We start from the raw sequence: 25,512 nt of genomic DNA, 5'->3' as shown, positions 1-25,512 counted from the left end.
TTTTTTTACATTTTGAAGACAAAATCAACTGGATTGTATATGGGTATATGAAAGAGAAATCATGGATCACTTCAAGGTTTCCGTATGAATGGAGTTTCCATTGACTGAGATGAGAAGACTGAAAGAGCGGGTTTGGGTTTGTGTGTGTCAGAGGGGGAAGGGTGGAGAAACTCAGGTTTGGAAATGTTAATTTTGAGAGGCCTATTAGACATCCTAGTGAAGATGACAAGAAGGTGGTTGGACACTCAAGTTTACAGTTCAACAGAGAAGTCCAGGCTACAGATATACATTTGAGAGTCAAGAGTAAATACATGAGAGTGAATGAGATCACCTAGGGATGAGTATAGATATAAAAAAGAAGCAGTCTAAGGACTGAACTCAGGGACACTTCCAACATTTGGAGGTAAGGAGATGAGGAAGAACTATCAGGAAAGACTGAATAGGACAACCCAAGAGATAAAAAGAAAATCAAATGAGCATGGTATCTCAGAAGCCAAATGAACAAGTGTTTAAAGGAGCAGAGAAAGAGAACGTAAGTGATCAACTTTGTCAAATGTTGCCGATAGGTCAAATAGAATGAAGACTGATAACTGACCACTGGATTGAGCAACATGAAAGTAAATATTACCTTGAAAAGAAGTTTTGATAGGATGGTGAGGGAAAAAGGCAGATTATAGTAGGTTCAAGAGAAAACAAGAAGTGAGACATTGGAGCCAGAAGTTCAGGCAACTCTTTCAGTGAAATTCCTGTAAATGAGACACAAGATTTAGTACAAATATAGGACATCTGAATAACATGATTACAAATCTGATTACAAAGTGACAAATACAAAAACAATGCACCAACTCTTTCAGAATTTATAATTTCTCAAGTATACACAGATCACTACCAAAAACTGACCATAAAATAGAGAACAACAAATTTCAGAAATTTTAAATCTAACAGTATGTTAACAAAACAATGTAATTAAGCAAGAAATCAATCACAAAGGGAAAATTCATTATGTTTTTTGGATATTTAAAATCACACTTATAAATAACCAGTGGATCAAATAAAAAGTCATAATGGAAATTAGAAAATATTTTATAAAGAAAGAAGTACATACCAAAACTTATAGCTTACATTAAAAGAAGTATTTTGAGAATATATGGCCTTAAATGTTTATATGAGAAAAAAGACTTAAAAGTAATAAATGTAAGCATCCACCTTAAATTAAAAAATAGAAAATAAATTTAAAGAAAATAGAAGAAAGGAAATAATAAAGAACAGAAGTTAATGAACTAATAAGACAAACAATAGGGAAACTGGTCCTTTGAAAAGACTAATAACAGACTAGAAAAAGAGCAAATCACTACTGATTCTGTGGACAGTAAAATGTTGATAGAATATTGTATACAACATTATTCTAAAAATGTTTTAAAATTTAGGGAAAATGGGCAAATGCCACAAAAATATATATTTTGAAAGGCATAAGAAGAAATTTCTGATTGTCCCTTTTTCCATTAAACAAATAAAATAAAAGCTTCCCTCAAAGAAAAATTGAGACCTAATTGGCTTCACTGGGAAGTAATAAATTATTCCAGATAATGAAAGAAGACAAAATGAATTGGAAAGGTTATTATAAAGTTTATATTACCTTGATACCAAAATCTGATTTAAAAAACCCCCAAGACTGGCAAATTATTAGCCAATCTCATTTATAAAAACAGAGTTGAAAAATATTTTAAACAAAGCATTAGTTAAATGAGACCAGAAATTTATAAAAAGTATAATATACCCTGACCAATTTGACAAAGCACATCCATTCCTGAAAAAACACTCTCAGTAATCCACAAATAGAAGGAAACCTCTTCATTATGATAGAAAACATCTGGGAAAAACATGAAGCTAACATCATACCAACTATTGAGAGTCTGAATGCTTCCCCTAAGATGTGGAACAAGACAAGGATGTCCACTCCACTGATTCCATTCAACAAATCACTGGATGTTCTAGCCAGTGCAATAAGGCAAGAAAAATAAAGGGAAAAAAAGCATGCAGCTTGAACAAGTAAAAAGGTCTTTATTTGCAGATGATCTAATTATCTATGTAGAAAATTGAATGGAATCTATAAAAAGACTACTAGAACTAAAAGGTATATTTAGCACGGTTGTAGAATACTGGATAAATAAAAATAAATTGTAGGACTTTTGGTTTTAGCCCTGACATGTAAAGAGCTTAGGAGCCATCATTCCCATTGTTATGGGGGAAATAAAGATGAAAAAGCTGAGAATCAAAGACTTTTCATGGACATATCAGAGTAGTGAGTTGCAAGACAAATCACCAGCCCAAAAACTGAAAAGTATGGCAAATTAGGAGACTTACAACTGAGATCTGCTTATCTAAAGCAGAAGTCACTAGAATTATAATTGGTTAAGAGCATTTAAACAATAAACACTTCATCAAAGATATACAGATGGCAAATAGCAATATGAAAAGATGTTCCACATTACTTGTCATTAGAGAATTGCAAATTAAAACAATGAGATATCACTACACACTTATAATGGCTAAAAAACAAAAGTCTGACAATACCAAATGCCGACAAGGATGTGGAGCAACAGAAAGTCTCCTTCACTGCTGATGGGAATGCAAAATTTTACAGTCACTTTGGAAGAGAATTTGGCAGTTTCTTACAAAGCTAAATAAGTTTTTCTATATATGATTCAGCAATTGTGTTCCTAGGTATTTCCTGAACTGATCTGAAAACTTCTGTCCACACAAAAACCTGCACATGAAAGTTTATAGCAGCTTTATTCACAACTGCCAAAAACTGGAAGCAACCAAGACGACCTTCAATAGGTGCATGGATAAACACAATGTGGTACATACATATGATTGAATATTATTCGATGGGAAGAAATGAGGTATCAAGGTATGAAAAGACATGGATGAACCTTAAATGCACATTACTAAGTGAAAGAAGCCAGTCTGAAAAGGCTATGTGCTGTATGATTTCAATTATATGACATTCTGGATAAGGCAAACATTACCTCAGCCAGGCGACCAAAGTCAAAATCAACAGTAATGAATCATATCAATAAGATGTACTCATGACACCCTGGGTATCTGTGTATACTAAAATTCTGTGATCTTTAATTCTGTGACCTTTCTCTCAAAAACATTACCCAACCTAATCATGAGAAAACCATCAGACAAACCCCAACTGAGAGATATTCTACAAAATACCTGATCAGTACTCCTCAAAACTGTCAAGGTCATCAAAAACAAGGAAAGTCTGAGACTGCCAAGAGAAGCCTAAGGAGACATGACAACTAAATATAATGTGGTATCCTGGATGGGATCCTGGAACAGAAAAAGGACATTAGGGAAAAACTAAGGAAATCTGAATAAATTACAGACTTTAGTTAATTATAGTGTATCAATGTTGAGTCATTAATTTTAACAAATGTACCATACTAATGTAAGATGTTATTAACAGAGGAAATTGGGTGTGAGGTACGTAGGAACTTTTCACTATCTTCACAATTTTTCTGTAAATCTAAAACTGTGATATAATACAAAGTTTATTTTTTAAAAACAATCGTATTGATATTTTCATATACAAGCAATAAACAATCAGACAGTGAAATTCTAAAATTCCACTTACAACAGCATCAAAAAATGGAAAATACTTAGGGATAAATCTTACAAAAGAAATGAGAGATCTATATGTATAAAACATTGCAGAGGGAAATTAAAGACCTAAATAAAGAAATGGAAAGTGTTCATGAGTGGGAGTTTTTCCCAAATTCCAATCAAATCCCCAAGGAGGCTTTTGTGTTTACACTATGAAGCTAATTCTAAAATTAAAATAAAATGCAAAGGAACCAGAATAGCCAAAACAACTTTGAGAAAGAACAAAGTTGGAGGACTAACATTACCTAATTTGAGGATTTAAAAAAAAAAAAGGAATCAGGAATGTTGTATTGGCATCAAGATATATATAGATCCACCAAACAAAATAGATAATCAAGAAACAGACCTAAACATATATGGACAATTGACTTACTACAAAGGTACAAAACAATTCAGTGTAGACAAGTAAGGAAAGTTTTTCAACAAATGGTGCTGGAACAATTGGATATCCATATGCAAAAAAACTGAACTTTGAGCTACACCTTGTACTATATACAAAAATTAACTTGCATAGATTTAAATTTAAGAACTGAAACTATAAAACTGCTAGAAGAAAACACAGGAGAAAAATCTCATCTTAGGCTTGACAACCATTTCTTTAAAAGAACACAAAAGCTGGATATAAATTTTTAAAAATCAATAAGTTTTGCTTAATCAAAAATCAAAAACATTTCCTCTTTAAAAGACACTTAAGAAAATAAAAAGGCAGGCCATAGACTGGGAAAAAAATATTTGCCAAACATATATGTACCTAACAAAGGACTTTTATCTAGAATATAGAGAGGATGTTTATGACTTAATACTATAAAAAACTCAATAAAAGTGTGCAAAAGTTCTGAACAGACACTGAAGAAGATATATGTATGGCACATAAGGACATGAACGGATGCTCAAAATTACTAGTTATTAGAGAAGGCAAATCAAAACCATAATACGTACCTATTAGGATGGCTAAAACTATAAAGATACTGCATACCAAGTGCTGGTGAGGATATGTAACAACTAGCACTCACACACTGCTGGTGCAAATGTAAAATAAAATAATACAACCACTCTGGAAAACAGTTTAATGGTTTCTTCAAAAGTTAAACATATATCCATCATATGACTCAGTCTTAGGTATTTACCCAAGAGAAATAAAAGCATATGTCCATACAAAGACCCATATAAGAATACTCATAACAGTTTTATTTGTTATAGCCCTAAACTGGAAGCAACTGAAATATTTATGTGGTATATTCATACAATGGAATACTACTCAGTAATAAAAAGGAATAAACTATTGATTATACGTGACAACATGGATAAATCTCAGAATAATGATGCTGAGTGAAAGTAGCCCAACAAAAGAATATATACTATATGATTTCACTTATACAACATTTTAGAAAATCCAAACAAATCTCTATGACAGAAGCCAAATCAGTGGTTGCCTGGGGAGGGCAGGGTAGGGGAGAGGTTAGAGGAGTACGAGAAGACATTGTGGAGTGATAGATAGGGCCACTATCTTGAGGGTGGTGATGGTTTTACAGGTACACACACATGTCAAAACTTACCACACTGAATACTTCAAATATGTGTAGTTTACTGTACATATATCAATTAAACTTGAATAATACTGTTAAAATAACCGTATACAAAACAACCTCTAACTTATTGTACATTTATCTGTTAGAATATTTTAATAAACCACGATAATGCTTTCAAAGAATTTCTAATGACATGTGTAAATGTTTATGGTATACAATTAAGTGAAATTGGCCAAATATATAACTTAATATAGGATGATATCAATTACATAGAAAGCTTTTATACACACAGATAGATCTATTTCTGGTAAGAAAAATGATCTATATTAATAATAGTTTTCCCTGGGTTATGGAATCATGGGTGATTTAAATTTCCTGTATGCTTTTCTCTATTTTCCAAAGTTTTCTTTGTTGTCCTTCTTATTTTATTACTATTTTATTTTACCTGAGCTTGCAATATCCTTTTAAGCAGGAAAGTAAAAAATAAATGAAGGGAAAAAATTTAAGTGACTCTCTGTCCTGACAAGTGATTCCAATATATGCACCACAGACCCGTGAAAGACCAAAGAGGGGATTCTGGGAATTCACATATGAACCAAGTATTATCTGTAGATTTAATAATATTTAATAATATACTTCATACTCATATGAACTATTATATTTCATATGTTCATAGATGCACTGAAATTCAACCTTACTGAATCTGTAGAATGTCTATTTCTCACATCAATAGATACTACAAGTAAAGCACTAACATGGAGGTCTTCAAACACTTATTCCCCTACGTCATTGCCTGTAGGTTGCTTCAATTGGAATATCTTCTGCTACCTTTCTGCAATATGTAGACGTGCTAAGCACAGTACGTGGCATTCAATTAATAGAAGTTTTATTACATATTCCTATTTCTCTGCTATGGCTTTTATTACATGCTAAACTACCCCTTTCCTAAGCTACTATCAAACCGGTGCTTTGTGCTTTCTTACATCGTTCAGACCCCAGAACATAACTAAAGTTACAAGGTAAATTAAACAGTGAGGGCTTCCCTCGTGGTGCAGTGGTTAGGAATCCACCTGCCAATACAGGGAACATGGGTTCGAGGCCTGGTCTGGGAAGATCCCACATGCCGCAGAGCAACTAAGCCTGTGCCCCACAACTACTGAGTCCGCGCGCCACAACTACTGAAGCCCGCATGCCCTAGAGCCCATGCTCCACAACAAGAGAAGCCACCACAATGAGAAGCCCACGCACCGCAACGAAGAGTAGCTACCGCTCGCTGCAACTAGAGAAAGCCTGCGTTCAGCAACAAAGACCCAATGCAGCCAAAAATAAATAAATAAAATAAAAAATAAATTAAGCAGTGAAATACCAAAGTCAAATATGCTCTTTACACAGAAGGGCTGTGTAAAAGCTATTTCAGCTAAACATTGAGGCTTTCTGCAAATATAAGATTAAGATTACTAGTTAAGTGTGGCATTCCAGTCTGTGACTGACCTTCAGGAAATCATTTAATGTCTGCTAAGGTGTCTATGACTGCTTCATAATAATCCTCTCAGAAAATAAAGTCAACAAATAACTTAATTATCACTATAAAATACACTACAAAAAGCAGAGCTATTATTTATAGTTAAACTATTAGTTGTTTAATGGTAATTGAGTTTACCTCAAAGAATTATTCTCTACTTTTTGTCTGCCAAGTTCACTTTCGGTATCCATTGCCTTTCTTGCTAGTGATTTCATTTCTTTTTCCACAGTGGTTATGGTTTCCTTCATCAAAGTCATATTTGACATTTGTTCCATACGTTCATCATCGAGCTATACAAGCAGAATGACAAAGTTACTGCCATCACTAAAAATGTTTCAGTAATCTTCCTAAAGAGACATCCTCTCTTTGTACAAACCGGTATATAAGATTCACACAATGAGATGATCAGATTAGACTTAAACGTTGCAGGAGGCTGTACGGACAAGGCGACCGTGGAGCAGGAACTCAGACAAGCCACTGCACAGCTTTTCCATAAAGCCTATCACAGTATACGCATCTATATTTTCAGTCTGGTTCAGCTGGACTATAGCACACACAGCTTATTTGCAAAAGGATTTCTTATTTGTTGCTCAGCATTAACAAATTACATATATAAAGTGGGATTATGAAAAATAATGTTTTTCTCCTGTCTACTGCTTTTTCTAAAACTCATTATAACAACATAAAACAGATGAATTCAGAAATATAATCAGTTAAATTTGGTTAACAGAAAGTTGAATTCCCTTAATTCTGTTTATATAGTAAAAACATTTCAAATATATATTCATAGCATCTCAAATCCTTGATTAGTAAAAAGGTGATGCTTCACAATTAAATTCAGTTTAAATACATTTCATTAATTGCCATTTCATTATAATTTTCTCTACCCTAGCTACTCTTTAGGTAGAATAAGCCAGTTTTTCTATCCCTGGCAATGTTATTGTTAATGAAACAGGGAGATGAAAAAGTTGCTAAAATCCCTTAGAATGCATCCCTAATGGTTTATTTAAAAGAACACACTTTGCAACCTAACACAAAAAAAGACTTCACTCACATTTTTTAGAAAGAAATAAATAATGAAAAAGTGACCATTTACACCATACATACTACCATAAATATATTAGGATTACAAACACTATCATAAAAAACCAACTTCTCGGGGCTTCCCTGGTGGCGCAGTGGTTGAGAGTCCGCCTGCCAATGCAGGGGACATGGGTTCGTGCCCCGGTCTGGGAAGATCCCACATGCCACGGAGCAGCTGGGCCTGTGAGCCATGGCCGCTGAGCCTGCGTGTCCGGAGCCTTGCTCCGCAACAGAAAAGGCCACAACAGTGAGAGGCCCGTGTACCACAAAAAAACAAAAACAAAAAACAAAAAACCAACTTCTCTGAACACAGAAAAGGGGGAAAGGGGGGAACCGCTGAGAGTTTATAGCCGAAAGTGCAAAAGTGATTTTTCTTTACATTATGAACTGTACACTCCAGCTCCTCTATCCTTTGTTCCAAGTGAGCCTTCTCATTAAATGCTGTCTCTTGGGCAATCTGTTTAAAAAACAAAACAGAGCGCTTTCAATGTCACTGCATGGTGTCTCACAAATGCTTGTATAGATAAAATTCTTTCAAACCTTCAGCCTTTCCCTTAGACTATCTCGTTCTGTGGTCATTCTTCGTAAATCAGTGAAGGCCACATCTCTCTCAGTCTCCACTCGCCGGAGGATGGCATGTGCTGTTGTTGATTTAGGAGATTTACAGCTTTTCATCATTTCTCGTCGAAGTCGGGCAATTTCTTCCTGTGCCTATTATTTAAATACACAGATAGACTTTTATTTAACAAGCTTTAGAACAGAAATAAATACAGCTATCTTATATCCAGCCAGTTAAAATGCAAACCTATATTAATATGCATGCGGCAGGATAATGGTATAATTCTTTAATGAGTTTACACATATAAATGCAAATGATTCCCCCATATGTAAATGAATGTCTACAAATAGAAGCTTGGTTTACAATGTCTTTGCCAAAAATTAAAAAACAAATTAATTTGGAAGCAGTCAATGAAAGAGACAGTGTTTTACTAAGAAATATATATGGTACTCCATCTATTTTTTTTTTTAGACTTTTTTTTTTAACATCTTTATTTGGAGGATAATTGCTTTACAACGTTGTGTCAGTTTCTGCTGTATAACAAAGTGAAACAGCTATATGTATACATATATCCCCATATCCCCTCCCTCTTGCGTCTCCGTCCCACCCTCCCTATCCCACCCTTCTAGGTGGTCACAAAGCACTGAACTGATCTCCCTGTGCTATGCAGCTGCTTCCCACTAGCTATCTATTTTACATTTTAGTGTATATATGTCCATGCCACTCTCACTTTGTCCCAGCTTACCCTTCTGCCTCCCCATGTCCTCAAGTCCATTCTCTACATCTGCATCTTTATTCCTGTCCTGTCCCAAGGTTCTTCAGAACAATTTTTTTTTAAGATTCCATATATATGTGTTAGCATACGGTATTTCTTTTTCTCTTTCTGACTTACTTCACTCTGTATGACAAACTCTAGGTCCATCCACCTCACTACAAATAACGCAATTTCATTTCTTTCTATGGCTGAGTAACATTCCATTGTGTATATGTGACACATCTTCTTTATCCATTCACCTGTCAGTGGACACTTAGGTTGCTTCCATGTCCTGGCTATCATAAATAGTGTTGCAATGAACCATGTCTCTTTTTGAATTATGGTTTTCTCAGTAGTGGGATTGCTGGGTCATATGGCAGTTCTACTTTTAGATTTTTAAGGAACCTCCACACTGTTCTCCATAGTGGCTGTATCAATTTACATTCCCACCAACAGTGCAAGAGGGTTCCCTTTCCTCCACACCCTCTCCAGCATTTATTGTTTGTAGATTTTTTGATGATGGCCATTCTGACTGGTGTGAGGTGATACCTCATTGTAGTTTTGATTTGCATTTCTCTAATGATTAGTGATGTTGAGCATCCTTTCATGTGTTTGTTGGCCATCTGGATATCTTCTTTGGAGAAATGTCTACTTAGGTCTTTTGCCAATTTTTGGATTGGGTTGTTTTGGTTTTTTTTTTGATATTGATCTGCATGAGCTGCTTGTATATTTTGGAGATTAATCCTCTGTCAGTTGCTTCGTTGGCAAATATTCTCTCCCATCCTGAGAGTTGTCTTTTCGTCTTGCTTATGGTTTCCTTTGCTGTGCAAAACCTTCATTAGGTGCCATTTGTTTACTTTTATGTTATTTCCATTTCTCTAGGATGTGGGTCAAAAAGGATCTTGCTGTGATTTACGTCATAGAGTGTTCTGCTTATGTTTTCCTCTAAGAGTTTTATAATGTCTGGCCTTACATTTAGGCCTTTAATCCATTTTGAGTTTATTTTTGTGCATGGTTTTAGGAACTGTTCTAATTTCATTCTTGTACATGTAGCTGTCCAGTTTTCCCAGCACCACTTACTGAAGAGGCTGTCTTTTCTCCGCTGTATAGTCTTGTCTCCTTTATCAAAGATAAGGTGACCATATGTGCATGGGTTTATCTCTGGGCTTTCTATCCTGTTCCATTGATCTATATTTCTGTTTTTGTGCCAGTACCATACTGTCTTGATTACTTTAGCTTTGTAGTATAGTCTGAAGTCCAGAAGCCTGATTCCTCCAGCTCCATTTTTCTTTCTCAAGATTGCTTTAGCTGTTGTCTTTTGTGTTTCCATACAAATTGTGAAATTTTTTGTTCTAGTTCTGTGAAAAATGCCACTGGTAGTTTAATAGGGGTTGCATTGAATCTGTAGATTGCTTTGGGTAGTATAGTCATTTTCACAGTGCTGATTCTTCCAATCCAAGAACATAGTATATCTCTCCATCTATTTGTATCATCTTTAATTTCTTTCACCAGTGTCTTACAGTTTTCTGCATACAGGTCTTTTGTCTCCGTAGGTAGGTTTATTCCTAGGTGTTTTATCTTTTTGTTGCAATGGTAAATGGGAGTGTTTCCTTAACTTCTCTTTCAGATTTTTCATCATTAGTGTATAGGAATGCAAGAGATTTCTGTGCATTAACTTTGTATCGTGCTACTTTACCAAATTCATTGATTAGCTCTAGTAGTTTTCTGGTAGCATCTTTAGGATTCTCTACGTACAGTATCACGTCATCTGCAAACAGTGACAGTTTTATCTCTGCTTTTCTGATTTGGATTCCTTTTATTTCTTTTTCTTCTCTGATTGCCGTGGCTGAAACTTCCAAAACCATGTTGAAAGACAGTGGCGAGGGTGGGCAACCTTGTCTCGTTCCTGATCTTAGAGGAAATGCTTTCAGTTTTTCACCATTGAGAATGATGTTGGCTGTGGGTTTACTCCATCCATTTTGTGATAAATTTGAATTCAGCACAACTCAGGTAGAATACTGGTTTAAAAAATATCATAGCGTTCCAGTCTTTCTCTCCAAAATGTATATGCCATTTCCATGTCCTGGCTACTTTTACCCTGACAGAAGGGCCCATCAATCCTTACTGACAACCCAACAAACTCTTTACACACTTGTTCAACAACCATCCTCGGGTTCCAAATCTATTCTATATCTACAGATGATTTCATATCCTACTTTTTGAATCCTACTTTTGTTTCACATCCTACTTTTTTTTGAATATCATCCTCTCCACTGGCTCTTTCTCTACTTCTTCAACCATGCACACAACTCCCATATCTTGAAAAACTGTCACTAAATCCTGCTGCCCCATTTACCATCAAATGTCTCTTTTTCCTTTGACAGGCTTTTTTTTTTTAGTGCCATGGATTGTACATCTTGCCTGTTCCTTACCTCCCACTCTCTCTCCCCAGGCTAACCTGGCTCCCACACCCACCACTCTGCAGAATTTCACCTAATGAGCTCACCAAATCTAATGGCCTCTTCTCAGTTCCTGTTCTTGATATTTCGGCAACACTTGCCATTGCCTTCAGCACTCTCCTTGAGATTCCTTCCTTCCTTGGGCGTGTAACACTGTTCTGCCTTAGTTTCCTGTCTTCTTTATCTCTTTCAAAGGTTCCTCTACCAATTGAATAAAACTTCCCAAGATTCCATCTTGACTTCTCTGTTACTCTATTTATAGCTTTCTCATTCAGAAACTTCATCCATTCTGAAGGCTCAAAACAGACGACTTCTCAATCTACATACTCAGCTTTTGCCTCTCTCCCCACTCCAGTCCCACATTTCTTACTGCCTGATGGCAGTTACTACCTGATGTACCACCATCATCTTACTCTATCTCCCTCAAACCAAACACATCTTTTCTCTCAAACCACTGATGACTTTCCTGTTTCTTTTTCTATTACCACAATTCTTCAGTCATTCAAAACAGAACTTCAGTGATCTCCATTTGTCCCTCCTTTGTGCTGAAATCAAATCTTGTTAAGTCTTCCTTTTCAGTGTCTTTTGCATCTGTCCCTATCTTTATTTCCACTGATCGCACCCTAGATTAGTCCCTTAATGCTTCATGCATGGACTACTGTTAACAGCCTTCTAAAGAGTCCATGACAGACTCTAGGTCTATCCACCTCATTACAAATAGCTCAATTTCGTTTCTTTTTTTATGGCTGAGTAATATTCCATTGTATATATGTGCCACATCTTCTTTATCCTAGAGTCTGTCATACAGAGTGAAGTAAGTCAGAAAGAAAAAGACAAATACCGTATGCTAACACATATATATGGAATTTAAGAAAAAAAAATGTCATGAAGAACCTAGGGGTGAGACAGGAATAAAGACGCAGACCTACTGGAGAACGGACTTGAGGATATGGGGAGGGGGAAGGGTGAGCTGTGACAGGGCGAGAGAGAGTCATGGACATATATACACTAACAAACGTGAGGTAGATAGCTAGTGGGAAGCAGCCGCATGGCACAGGGATATTGGCTCGGTGCTTTGTGACAGCCTGGAGGGGTGGGATAGGGAGGAAGACGCAAGAGGGAAGACATATGGGAACATATGTATATGTATAACTGATTCACTTTGTTATAAAGCAGAAACTAACACACCATTGTAAAGCAATTATACCCCAATAAAGATGTTTAAAAAAAAAAAAAGAAGAGTCCATGGGGACTTCCCTGGTGGTGCAGTGGTTAAGAATCCACCTGCCAATGCAGGCGACACGGGTTTGAGCCCTGGTCTGGGAAGATCCCACATGCCACAGAGCAACTAATCCCGTGGACCACAACTACTGAGCCTGCATGCCACACGTACTGAAGCCCACGCGCCTAGAGCCCGTGCTCAGCAACAAGAGAAGCCACAGCAATGAGAAGCCCACACACTGCAATGAAGAGTAGCTCCCGCTCACCGCAACTAGAGAAAGCCCGCGCTCAGCAACAAAGACCCAATGCAGCCAAAACTATAAACAAATAAATTAATTAATTAAAAAAAAAAAGAGTCCATGGTTTCCCCCTCCTCCAAATCTCCTGAAGGAGAAATTGTTATATAAGATGATAACATAGAAAGATTACATAAGAGATAATAAAGAACTGTTACCAGATTAAAATTGTAAAAATGTAGATTTCATCATATTTCTTCCACTTTAAAAAAAAAACAGACTGTCCATTGCTTATAAGAAAGCAAAGTATAAACCTCCTATAGGGCCCTCTGAACAGCTCCTACCATGTAGTCTAGAAATTGGCAAACTATATATAGTTCACAGGCCAAATCCAGCCTGCCTATTTTTGTAACTCTGTAAACTGAAAATGTTTTTTATATTTTTAAATGGTTAAAAAAAAATCAAAACAAGGTGAATATTTCACAACAGGTAAAAAGAATATGAAACTCAAATTTCAGTGTTCATAAATAAATTATACTGGAATACAGCCAAACTCATTCATTTGTATATTATCTATAGCTGCTTTCACACTACAACAATAGAGTTGAATAGCTGTGTCAGAAGTCACATGGCCTGCAAAGCCCAAGCTATTTCTTATCTGGGCCTTTACAGAAAATGTTTTCAGACTCCTGCTCTAGTCTAGTCTACCTCTCAAGCCCTTACTCCACTGACATATACTTTTATTCTAGTCATAAACTGATCCATTTATGTACTGACTTTCCCACCTTTATCCTTTGCTTCATACCATTCCTTTAGTCTGGAATGTTCTTTCTTACCCCTTTCAAGATAAAAGAAACCCCATTCATCCTTAAGGGCTCAAACTCCACATCGTCTAGCAAAGATCTTGATAACCATAACTAAAAGTACTCACCTCTTTTATTTCTTACAGTATCTTCTAGACTACTTATGCTAAAGTAACAAAAAGTAAATACAAGATAATATATTTTATCTCCCCAACTAGATTGCAAACATATAAAACAGTGTCTGGTTTATTTTTTCTATCTCTTAGAGTAGCAAGTCCAGAACCCTGCACTTAGTAGCTGTAATTCTTAATAAAATTTGACATTTTAAAAATAAATTATATTGGTGATGTATGGGGTTTATTTGTTGAGTCAAGAAGCCATTTGATTAATAAGGGTTATATAATCTTAAGCTAAAAATAGAGATAAATTACAAACTGATTTTACTCTCTATATTAAATTATATGGCAATTCCTAAAGTGATTGACAGTACATCAAAGTGATGTGTTTGTATTTTTTAACCCCCAAGTCCAAATTTTTTACCTTGAACTCACCACACCCTATCATTTAACACTTTCCCCATTTCTTATTCCAAAAATCAGACTATTCCAATGCATGCATATGAGCTTTTTCGGATACGGGGATAACGTGTGTGTGTGTGTGTGTGTGTGTGTGTGTGTGTGTGTGTACACATACACAAATACATTACATTTCATTAAGAATATCATAAGAACAAAGGTAATTCCCAAATGTTAGATTAATTTGATTGACAGATTTAAGCATTCTCATAGAACTTAAAGAATTACCTATCTGTAGAATTGTTAGTATTTATGTATTTTGTTTACTTATAAATAAGTTTACCTGCTCATACAGAAAAAAGGTCTTGTCTCTCTCAGATGTGAGAACCTTGACATTACCCTGAATTTCTGCCAAATGACGCTCATATTTTTCCAGCATGCATTTGAGCTCTTCACGGTCTCTTGTTGTCTTCAAAAGCTCTACATCACACTTTGTACCCTACAATTATTACATAAGAAATCTGAATAAACAACAAGGTCCTTCTGTAGAGCACAGGGAACTATATTCAGTATCCTGTGATAAACCAAAATGGAAAAGAATATGAAAAAGAATACATATGTATAACTGAGTCACTTTGCTATACAGCAGAAATTAAACAGAACATTGTAAATCAACTATACTTCAATAAAATTTTTTAAAAAAGAAATCTGAAATTATTCTTTGACATGTGTTACTGATAGAAAGGTGCTACTGATGGCAGCACACGATCTCTAGTTAAGCAAACATGACGATATAATGGAATGATGAAAAAAGTTTAAAAATCGCCTCTCTTTTAAACAACTTCATCCCAAATTGCTCCACATTTGTATGATTACCCCCAACCACGACTAATGCTGTGGATAAAGGCCAATTTCAACAATCCACTGTGCTATCAAAGAGAGCTCTGTCTCCCATCCTCGTTGGTATACCAATTCATGCCAAATTAAAAGGAATTATTTCCAGATTAGATAAATCAAAGAATAAAAGTCACTGAGCAACAAACTCTAAAGTATTTATAAGTTTCCAAAACCTACCCGGGAAGATGGAGATGGGCGTCTTGGGCTTTTAGATCTACTTCTGATCATCTTTCTCAAATTTTGAGCTTCTCTCTTGTAGTATTCTCTGTCTGCTTCTAAAGTTTTGACAAAGGAATCAAGTCTGGAAGGAGATTTATTTTGTGCTTTTTCAGTCTCTAAAATTATCTTGCCAAGGAGGAAAAAATTAGGCCATTATTTCAAGCTAAACTATAGCATCATTTTCTAAATGAAAGCTGAAAGCAAACAGGATCCTTAAAAATAATAAATTTGGTATTTTGAAAATAATTAAAAAAATAATAATTCATCAATACTTTTTAAAAAGCAGTTAGATACCTTTCTTTTCCAGCATTTCTGAATGTAGTGTATTTCTATTTCACTGAAAATGTCCCTACATTTACTCAATAACTTTGAAGAAAAAATAGTAAAGAAATTTCAGAGAGGCCAGAATTGTTTCTTATATCAGATCTAGTAACAAATCCTAAAAATGGAATTAATTTGCTTAGAGAAACTTGTATGCTACTATTAAAGCACCTGTTCATAGCATTCAAGTTTTGCTCAATAATCGTTCAATGAATGAATAAATTAAATGAATGCTGGATATTCTATACTTGTATATACTTTCAAGTGCATTTCCATTCACTTTAATATATTTAGAAACATTTGTTTTACAACATTTATTTTACCAATACTTTATTGGGAAAAAAGTACAGATATTTTAGAGAGGATGTTTCAAGTATTTTAAATGATAACACTAAAATGTCTAATCAGAGCAATTTTCATTTCACATTGTTAAAGAGAACATATTACTCAGAACTAAGTAACAACATTTGACTTTAAAATATTATTAAGAGGAATAAATGTGTACACAAATACATCTTACATTTTGAGAATTAAATTACTCACAGCCGTCATTTTAATCAAGTAACAGCTAAGAGCATTAATAAAACCAACCAAAAGTTCTCTCCAGCTCTAGGAAAGAAAGGAGTAATGATGAAATAGAGCAAGAATAGCATCACTCTTACGGATGGGAGTACCCCTGGGCATCAACCAGAGAGTGCTGATTTTAGAAAACAAACATTTTTTACTGTTCACAAAATGCATGAGAGCCAAAACATATGTACAATTTTTGCTGTCCTACTAACAGAATAAAAATGATTCCTTAATATATATTTATGAAAAATGTACTTACAGATCTGAGTCTTTTTATTGTATCTTCCAATACTATTATATTATTTTGCTGGCAAATGAGTTCAATCTGAAAAACAAGCCAGAAAAAATTGTTATTTGGTGTAAAATGTTTAAACTGATTTCATTGGAAAGAGAGCATCAAAAACAGGAGCTGCTTAAAAATAAAAACATGCAGACAGTGAATACTTTATGAAAGAAAAGATAATCCACTCTTATGTTTACCTACTTTTGATGGTAAAAGAACCTAGAATGAAATGAAGCAGTTCCTTTAAATTGTCTAATGTTTTGTATAAAATACTAATTGATTTTATTTTGTCAAATTGCTCCTCATAAACTGGAACAAACTGTTAATACTAATTATAATTTTGAAGATGATAATGCGGAAGAGTCAAAAGAATGACTAGAATAAGTTTTCCCAAGTCACCATAGTCAGAAGTGATTGCTCTTTCCTCTGAATTCTTTTAATAGTTTAGTTCAATCCAACCCACAAAATACTTATTTTATCAGTTTTATAACATTGTCTTAAAAGTCTTACAGTATAGCCAGCCACCTGCAATCATATATCTAGTCTATGACTAGATTGTACGTTCCTGGAGGATAGTGACTATGTTTTTATGTAAAGCTGTAAATCTCTTTGTTAAAAGTTGGCATATTAGCTTAATGGATTTCTCAATCCATAAACCTCCCCCTTGTTATTCTAATCACAAATGTCTCCTGTTATATTTTAAATTTGAATTTTCTGCAATTATCCCTTCCCATTTGTTCTTGAGACCAAAGTTCTAAGATTTCTCTGGCAGTTATATTTTAGTTTATGATATACTAAGGGGTGTTATGGTATAGAATATAACTTACATACAGTTTGGATAAGGTTATATATAGTTTTGGATAATTTTGATAATTTTTCAATGCTTTACTGTGTACTACTATGTAGACACTAAAAAAATGGATCTATACTGAATTATGTGCAAAGATGTCCATATATATTAAGTATAAAAACTCACACTGCCAAAAATTTTATCTAGTATGACACATTCTTGTAAAAAATAAATTTATACACACATATCCTAGATACAGATGGAACATAACCAATAAGTAAATTGTGCAAGATAGATTATGTCTAGGTATAGCAAGGTGTGATTAACAGTACATATTATTTTCTTCATTATACTCTTCTATTAAAAAAATATGTATTACTTTTATAAAGATAAAAACATTAATGCTTATTCCACTCTGAAAAACAAACTTATAACTGGCTCAAATGAAAAGATGCCAGCCCAGTGCTTTCATTTATTTGACAACTGTTTAATGAGGGTCTACTATGTGTCTGACATTGTGTTATTTGCTGGCTATAGCAGTGAATAAAACAGACAGAAACCTCTACCCTCATGGAACTTACATTCTCGTTGAAAAGAGAAAAATAAAAGATAATAGGTAAAGTATATATCAGATAGTCATTGTGTCATTCAAAAATATATAATGAGTACTCACATCTGTTCTATACTTAAGATTTTTAAAAAGGGAATAAAATAGACAAAGATCCTTGCCTTTGGACAGCTTACATTCCAGCTGGATAGACAACAAAAAATAAACCCAACGAATAAATTACATACTATATTTGAAAAAAAGAGCAATATCCTTAAGAATATTGGGAGTGTTTATGAAGGAATAGGCTGGAATTTTAAAGGGGGTGATCAGGGAAGTCCTCACTGCGGGAGTCAACCATGTAAAAATTCGGGAGAATATTCCAGGCAGAACATTCAGCTATAGCAAAAGGCAAAAGATTGTCTGCTAAATTCCAAGGAATAGTAAGGAGGTCAGTGTGGCTGCAGCAGAGGGAAGGAGGAGGAAAGTAGTAGGAAAGTGCTAGAGAAAAATGAATCAGGGAGAGAGAGAGGGAATAAGCATGTGTGGTTGGGGGTGTAGGTCAGAAACTGATACAGGCTTTACGCCTTGTCTTCCTCATAGTAGGTTCTGAAGCATTTTTGACCGAATCACATACAAAGTAATAGTAATGACAAGAGCTACCAGAGATCCAGTCCAATAATGGCCGCATGTTAATTAAAAATATAAACTGTATGAAGAAATAGTAATGGTAAAATTGCAACTCTGTTTCTTCATATTTCACAAACTTGTGTTCAGTAATCTGGGAAACACTGCATTAAGTCATGAATGATAACAACTCAAGAAGAAAAGATCAAAGAAGGCTTACGGTTGTGGGAGCTTTAAAATATGTCCCAAAATTCTGATACTCTTTCCTTCAAAAGATGGAGCTTAATTTCTCTGCCCCTTAAGTGTGGTCTATACTTAGTGACTCACTTCTAAAGAACAGGATATGGTGGAAGTGACGGTATGTAACTCTTGAGACTGGATCATAACAGGCACTGGAAATTCTTCCTTGTTGTCTCTTTTGGATCACTGGCTCCAATGGGAAGCCAGATGCCATAAAGAATATATCAAGAGACTTCCCTGGTGGCGCAGTGGTTAAGAATCCGCCTGCCAATGCAGGGGACACGGGTTTGAGCCCTGGTCTGGGAAGATCCCACATGCCGCAGAGCAACTAAGCCCATGCACCACAACTACTGAGCCTGCGTTCTACAGCCTGCAAGCCACAACTACTGAGCCCGCGTGCCACAACTACTGAAGCCTGTGCACTACAACTACTGAGCCTGCACTCTAGAGCCCACGAGCTACAACTACTGAGCCTGCACTCTAGAGCCTGAGAACCACAACTACTGAGCCCGCGTGCCACAACTACTGAAGCCCGCGTGCCTAGAGCCCGTGCTCCACAAGAGAAACCACCTCAATGAGAAGTCCACGCACTGCAATGAAGAGTAGCCCCCGCTCACCGCAACTAGAGAAAGCCCACGCGCAGCAACGAAGACCCAATGCAAACAAAAGTAAATAAATAAATAAATAAACTTATATTTTTAAAAAAAGGGTATATCAAACAACCTAGGGAGAGGTTCACATGTCAAGGAACTAAGCTTCCTGTCAAAAGCCAAGAGCCATCTGAATAAGTCATCTTAACGGCAAATCCTCCAGTACCAATCAAGCCATGACTGCAGCCTGGCCATCACCTCGATTACAATTTCCTGAGAAACCATGAACTAGAACTACTTAGTTAAGCTGCACTTAAAACTGTGAGATATAAATGTTTGTTGTTTGAAGTCATTAAGATTTAGGGGTAACTTGTTACATAGTGATAGATAATACAATAGCAAATCCTCAAAACATGTTCATGGAATGAATGATGGAAGAAGTTACTCAGTGGACTTTAAAAATATGACTAAAAGTAAACTCTTCTGAGTAAATAAATTTAATACTATCTCAATTCTAGACAAACAGCAGTTTTAGCCTCAGACTCTACCTCCACATATCTAAAGAATAATCTCAAATAGTACAGGGACCCAAACATTCTCAGCTCTCAAATTAGAAATTCTCTTGTTTCAAGTCTCATCTCACAAATCAGACAAGGAATCTCTCCCCAGTGACTAGACGCCTAAACTGTACACCCAATGACTTCATGATGATAACAACACACATTGGTATTCACATTCCCAGCACCTTTCATGCATCTTTCTAATCCCCATTCTACCTGGAACATCCCCTTACTGAGGTTGGTGTTTTCATTTCAGGGCATTTTACCAACACAAAGGACCTATTTCCATTTTGTCCTCTCTTTATTAACTTTCCAATGTTTTCCCTGCATCAGCAATGTTATCTCTACCCTAAGACTACAGTCCACCTCTTCTACAAATAGCTTTCCAATTCTCGAATACACCAAACATTCCACATCATATATATATGGATATCTATTTCCTAGAAACACTCTTTTCTGAGCTAGGCAGAATTTCCGTCTATGAATTTAATATTTTCAGTTTTAGGTAAATCCTAACTCTTTTATTTTAGATGTTCTGCATTCCTGAAATTCTTCCTTTTGATAGCAGAGGATTCACCCTCAAAGAGTACTCACTGTCTCTCTAGAACACAGACCCTAACAACCCTTTAAAATTGATGACTTCTAAACCAGGCATTCTCTTTATGGGAATTTGGCCAACTAGGCTTCCCACAGTCTGGGAAGGAGTGCTGTTAATTTTAAATTTGAAGAAGAAAACAAGAAAGACATAATAAAACATCAATCCAGTGTTTTTTGACAATTTTTATAATTAAGACTGAACTCAATTTACCATTAAACTGTGAATGAATGATAACTATTATTAAAAAAGAAACAATACAAACAAAAAAGTTTGTTGAGAATGTTTAAAATAGTTACGTTACTTTTAAATATCCTTCAAATACTTTGGTAGCAACTATTACAAGATAAATAATTTGCAAGTTAAAAACAAATCATTCTTATCTACTCTCTCAAATAGTTCTCCTAAGGACCTCCTCCCGGCAACATTGTTCAAGAAGATTGTGTCCTTATATTAAAGTAATAAACTTCATGTATTTAAATATTCCATTATTCAGACTTTTCACTAATACAGACTTATCCTGTACACACTCTAAATAAGTGAGGCTACTGTATGTAAACAAATACCATCCTAGTGTTCATTAACTAGGCTCTTAGATTTCAAATTACTGTAACAAATAATGTCTTCAATAACACTTATGTTTATAGCCTGATCATTTATTTAAGTGCTTTATCATATGCTACCAAGAGTACCATATAATATGCTTTATTATGTTATTATAATAAATAATAATATAATTATTTTTTATTATATTATATAATAATATATGCTTTATTATATATGCTACCAAGAGTATATTAAAAGGATGTGTATGAAATAACATGTAATAACAATTAGCTTTGGGAAACTACCATCTTACAGACACAATTTACTAATTTGGTGATTAATAAAATCAAGATGAATAAGCACATTATCACTTAAAAATTCAACAGGTTGTTTTCTGGCTTTCAGATATACCATGTGTCTTGCCTGTAAGCCATTAGACAACAATGAGAAATCAAACTGTCTTCATTTTATAGTAGTGTTTAAATTCCTAGTTTCTAAAGGTCATGGTAGGGTACTAAAATTTAATCAAGAAATAAAATGTTTATCAAAATATCATAAAGCTATAGTTATTAAAATAATATGGTAGTGGCATAGAAGATGGCAAATGAATCAATGAAACCAAATCGTCCAGAAACATATCCATGCACATATAAGAATTCAGTAGCTGTTAAAATGGCACTTTAAATCAGTGACTGAAGAAAGGACTATTCAACCATACCTCATACTAGAACAAAAAGAAATTCCAGAAGGATTAAAACTTTAAATATACATATTAAGAATTCTTTAAAGAAAACTGTAGAAAATATTCTTGTAGCTCTTGAGGTGAGAAGGCCTTCCTAAACAAGGTTCAAAACTAGGTGGAGAGGGCTTCCCTGGTGGCGCAGTGGTTGAGAGTCCGCCTGCCGATGCAGGGGACACAGGTTCGTGCCCTGGTCCAGGAAGATCCCACATGCTGCGGAGCGGCTGGGCCCGTGAGCCACGGTCGCTGAGCCTGCACGTCTGGAGCCTGTGTTCCGCAACGGGAGAGGCCACAACAGTGAGAGGCCCGCGTACCCCCCTCCAAAAAAAAAAAAAAAAAAAAACCTTAGGTGGAGATAGAGGGTTTTTAGGGCAGTGAAATTACTGTTTGATACTATAATGGTAGATACATGTCATTTTACATTTGTTCAAATCCATAGCATGTACAACACCAAGAGTGAACCCTAATGTAAACTATGGACTCTGGGTGATCATGATATGTCAATTCTTTTTTTAAATAAATTTATCTATTTATTTATTTTTGGCTGCGTTGGGTCTTCGTTGCTGTGTGCGGGCTTCTCATTGCAGTGGCTTCTCTTGTTGTGGAGCATGGCCTCTAGGCACACAGGCTTCAGTAGTTGTGGCACATGGGCTCAGTAGTTGTGGCTTGCAGGCTCTAGAGTAGAGGCTCAGTAGTTGTGATGCATGGGCTTAGTTGCTCCACAGCATGTGGGATCTTCCCAGACCAGGGCTCGAACCCATGTCCCCTGCATTGGCAGGCGGATTCTTAACCACTGTGCCACCAGGGAAGCCCCAATATGTCAATTCTTTATCATAAAATGTAACAAATGTGCCACTTTGGTGGGGGATTGCGGATAATGGGGGAGACTAGGCATGTGTGGGGGCAGGGAGTATATGGGAAATCTCTGTTACCTTCTGCTTCACGTTGTTATGAACCTAAAACTGCTCTAAAATAATAAAGTCTATTCAAATATATATTTTTAAATTTTTATTTATTTTATTTATTTTTGCTGCATTGGGTCTTTGTTGCTGCGCGTGTGGGCTTTCTCTAGTTGCGGTGAGCAGGGGCTACTCTTCATTGCGGTGTGCAGGTTTCTCAGTGCAGTGGCTTCTCTTGTTGCGGAGCACAGGCTCTAGGCCCGAGGGCTTCAGTAGTTGTGGCACACGGGCTCAGTAGTGTGGCTCCTGGGCTCTAGAGCGCAGGCTCAGTAGTTGTGGCGCACAGGCTTAGTTGCTCTGCAGCATATGGGATCTTCCCGGACCAGGGATCAAACCTGTGTCCCCTGCATTGGCAGGTGGATTTTTAACCACTGCGCCACCAGGGAAGTCTCATTCAAATGTTTTAAAAGGGGGTGGGACCTCAGAAAAATAAAAGATCAAAACTCAGAATTCAGTAAAGATTGACAAATTTGACTACATAGAAATTTAAAAGCTTTGGTTAAAAAAAACCCACTTTTAAAGTGTGAAATAAATTGTGTATGTGTGAAAACAGAAAAGAAGAATGGAAATATATATATATATATATATATATATATATACTTGTTGGTAGATACCTCTGCAGAGGAAAAAAGGATTAGGGAGAAAGAGAAATGTTCTATATACAGAACATTCCCATTGCTTTGAGTTTTTACTATGACTACATATTACTTAGGAAAATTTTTGAGTAAAAATTTTTAAAAGAAATAAAATGTGAGACACAAAACAATTTAATCCTTAGAATAGACATTTAATTACAATGTCAAATCTAAAAAACTTTCAAATGATGTAAATGAGAATGCCACTTTTTCCACTGCATTAATAACTATATGATGTTTAAAGTAGAATTAAAATCCTGATCAGTAGTTGGATGTTACCTAGACTTGTGGTGATCATTTCACAATACATACAAATATTGAATCATTATGTTGTATACCTGAAACTAATATAATGTTATATGTCAATTATACCTCAGTTAAAAAAAAAACTTGATCAGTGATCAATCTAATACCTTTGCTTCTTCAAGTTCCTTGTTGGCAGTATCCACCACAAACTTTTTCTCTTTTTCTAGTTGCTCTGCTAGTTGGTCAATTTTAATCAATTCTTGACAAAGATGCTCATTGTGGCTGGTTAAATCCTCTACTTGACTGCTTACCACCTCCTTACCATCCAAGAGTTTCCTAACACATTCTTCCAAGCCATGATTTGTCTGTTTGAGATCTTCAATCTGTTATAAGTAGAAAGAAAATAATCAAATTAAACTATTTCCTTAGCTTCCCTCTGAGGAGAACAACTAGGTGACTGGATTCAGGAAGGGAGGTTTGCTTCCCTGGCAAGGAGACTTAACTATATATCTTTTTTTACTTTCTGAATTTTGTACCATGTGACTGTATTACCTATCTGAAAAAAATATACTAAGTGAAAATTTAAAGGTTTACAGCTATAATTCTCAAAACAATTTACAGCTTAATAACAAAAAAAACCACTTAGTGTTGATATTTAACAAAACTATTAGAAAAATTGCCAAATATTTATATCTGCAGAAAAGAAACCAGTCTTGAAATTATTTAATTTTAATAATTAATATCATCAATTAGGCATTCTTTAGAATTAAGTTTCTAACTACTGTCATCAAAATATGTTAACTCTTTAGAAAAGTCCTTTTGAACATATCAGTAGCTTACTTGACTAAGCTAAATACCAAATCAATCAAGTATTTGCTGACTTATGTGGAGGACCACAGCTTTCTTTCCCAGCCCACTATCAAACCATCAATGGATGAAGAAAAGGGCCTTTTCTATCACAAAGGTATCCAAATGCCTTTAAAGGAAAAAAGATATGTTATACCCATTGAATAATGATAATATGTCAAGAACTATGTTAAATTCAACAGATACAAAGATAGGTTAGCTATCTGCCTCAGAGAATGTATTACTTGTGGAAATACATATACAGCATGTTAAGTGCCGTAAGAGAAATATCTGAGATAAAGGGGTGGCACAAAGTCCTTTTCCACAGGATTTGTCTCTCACTGTATATTTAACAAATATTTATTGAGCACCTACTATATTCAAGGCACTGTGTGTGCAAGATGTGAAAAGACAGAAGAAAAAAACAGTCTTGGTCTTTAAAGAGCATCTAAAATTGCTAAATCTCTTATGTAACATTATTCTTAGTTCTAACATTATTTTTGCTGTAACCTTGCCCTTTTCAAATAACTAGAGAGAGCTCTTTCCAAACCATCAAAATCAACAAAGTTTTCTTTAAAAATATAAACTTTATTATTTGTCACTATATAAGGAAATATCCTAAAGGTCATGAATTATATATAACTATACCACAATGACATTTATTATACTCAAGAAGCACAATAAAGGCCATTATTTTAATCCAATTCTCACTTTGGTATTTTGTAAGGCACACTAACTTGTGAGATTTACAGGAAAAGAGTTTAAATTGTCAAAACCAGGAGACAAAAAAAACTTGAAGAATTTAAAAAGCAAAAAGGCAAACTGTAAATGCACTTATTTCTGTAGTTGAGCCTTTTATCACAACCAGGCTGAATTTCAGCAATACCTCTTACTCTCTTCTTTTTTGGCATTCTCCCAACTACAGCTAAAAATTCTTTGAAAA

The 25,512-nt window shown here is 35.2% G+C and overlaps 1 protein-coding gene across 6 annotated transcripts in view; it reads right to left on the bottom strand.

The window, feature by feature from the left end:
- TSGA10 (testis specific 10) overlaps nucleotides 1–25,512 on the bottom strand; it is a 104,414-nt gene that overhangs the window by 58,247 nt on the left and 20,655 nt on the right. For 4 of the 6 annotated variants that reach the window (XM_022598999.3, XM_022598995.3, XM_089922663.1 and 1 more), the window contains exons 3-9: nucleotides 23,891–24,106; nucleotides 16,626–16,691; nucleotides 15,434–15,601; nucleotides 14,703–14,858; nucleotides 8,353–8,523; nucleotides 8,192–8,269; nucleotides 6,868–7,019 (exon numbers count right to left, since the gene is read on the bottom strand). In XM_022598999.3, coding sequence (XP_022454707.1) covers nucleotides 6,868–7,019; nucleotides 8,192–8,269; nucleotides 8,353–8,523; nucleotides 14,703–14,858; nucleotides 15,434–15,484 — 608 coding nt within the window. In that variant the 5' untranslated portion in view covers nucleotides 15,485–15,601; nucleotides 16,626–16,691; nucleotides 23,891–24,106. Of the gene's footprint in view, nucleotides 1–6,867; nucleotides 7,020–8,191; nucleotides 8,270–8,352; nucleotides 8,524–14,702; nucleotides 14,859–15,433; nucleotides 15,602–16,625; nucleotides 16,692–23,890; nucleotides 24,107–25,512 lie in introns of those variants that run through there. The other 2 variants (XM_022599001.3, XM_022599004.3) reach the window with 2 other exon arrangements.

The sequence above is a fragment of the Delphinapterus leucas genome, chromosome 13 (assembly GCF_059928025.1).
Source record: "Delphinapterus leucas isolate spDelLeu-1000000601 "Yukka" chromosome 13, BTC_Dleu_Yukka2, whole genome shotgun sequence".
Lineage (NCBI taxonomy): Eukaryota > Metazoa > Chordata > Mammalia > Artiodactyla > Monodontidae > Delphinapterus > Delphinapterus leucas.
The sequence above is the reverse complement of the archived record's forward strand: the minus strand, read 5'-3'. Positions and strand labels throughout refer to the sequence as shown.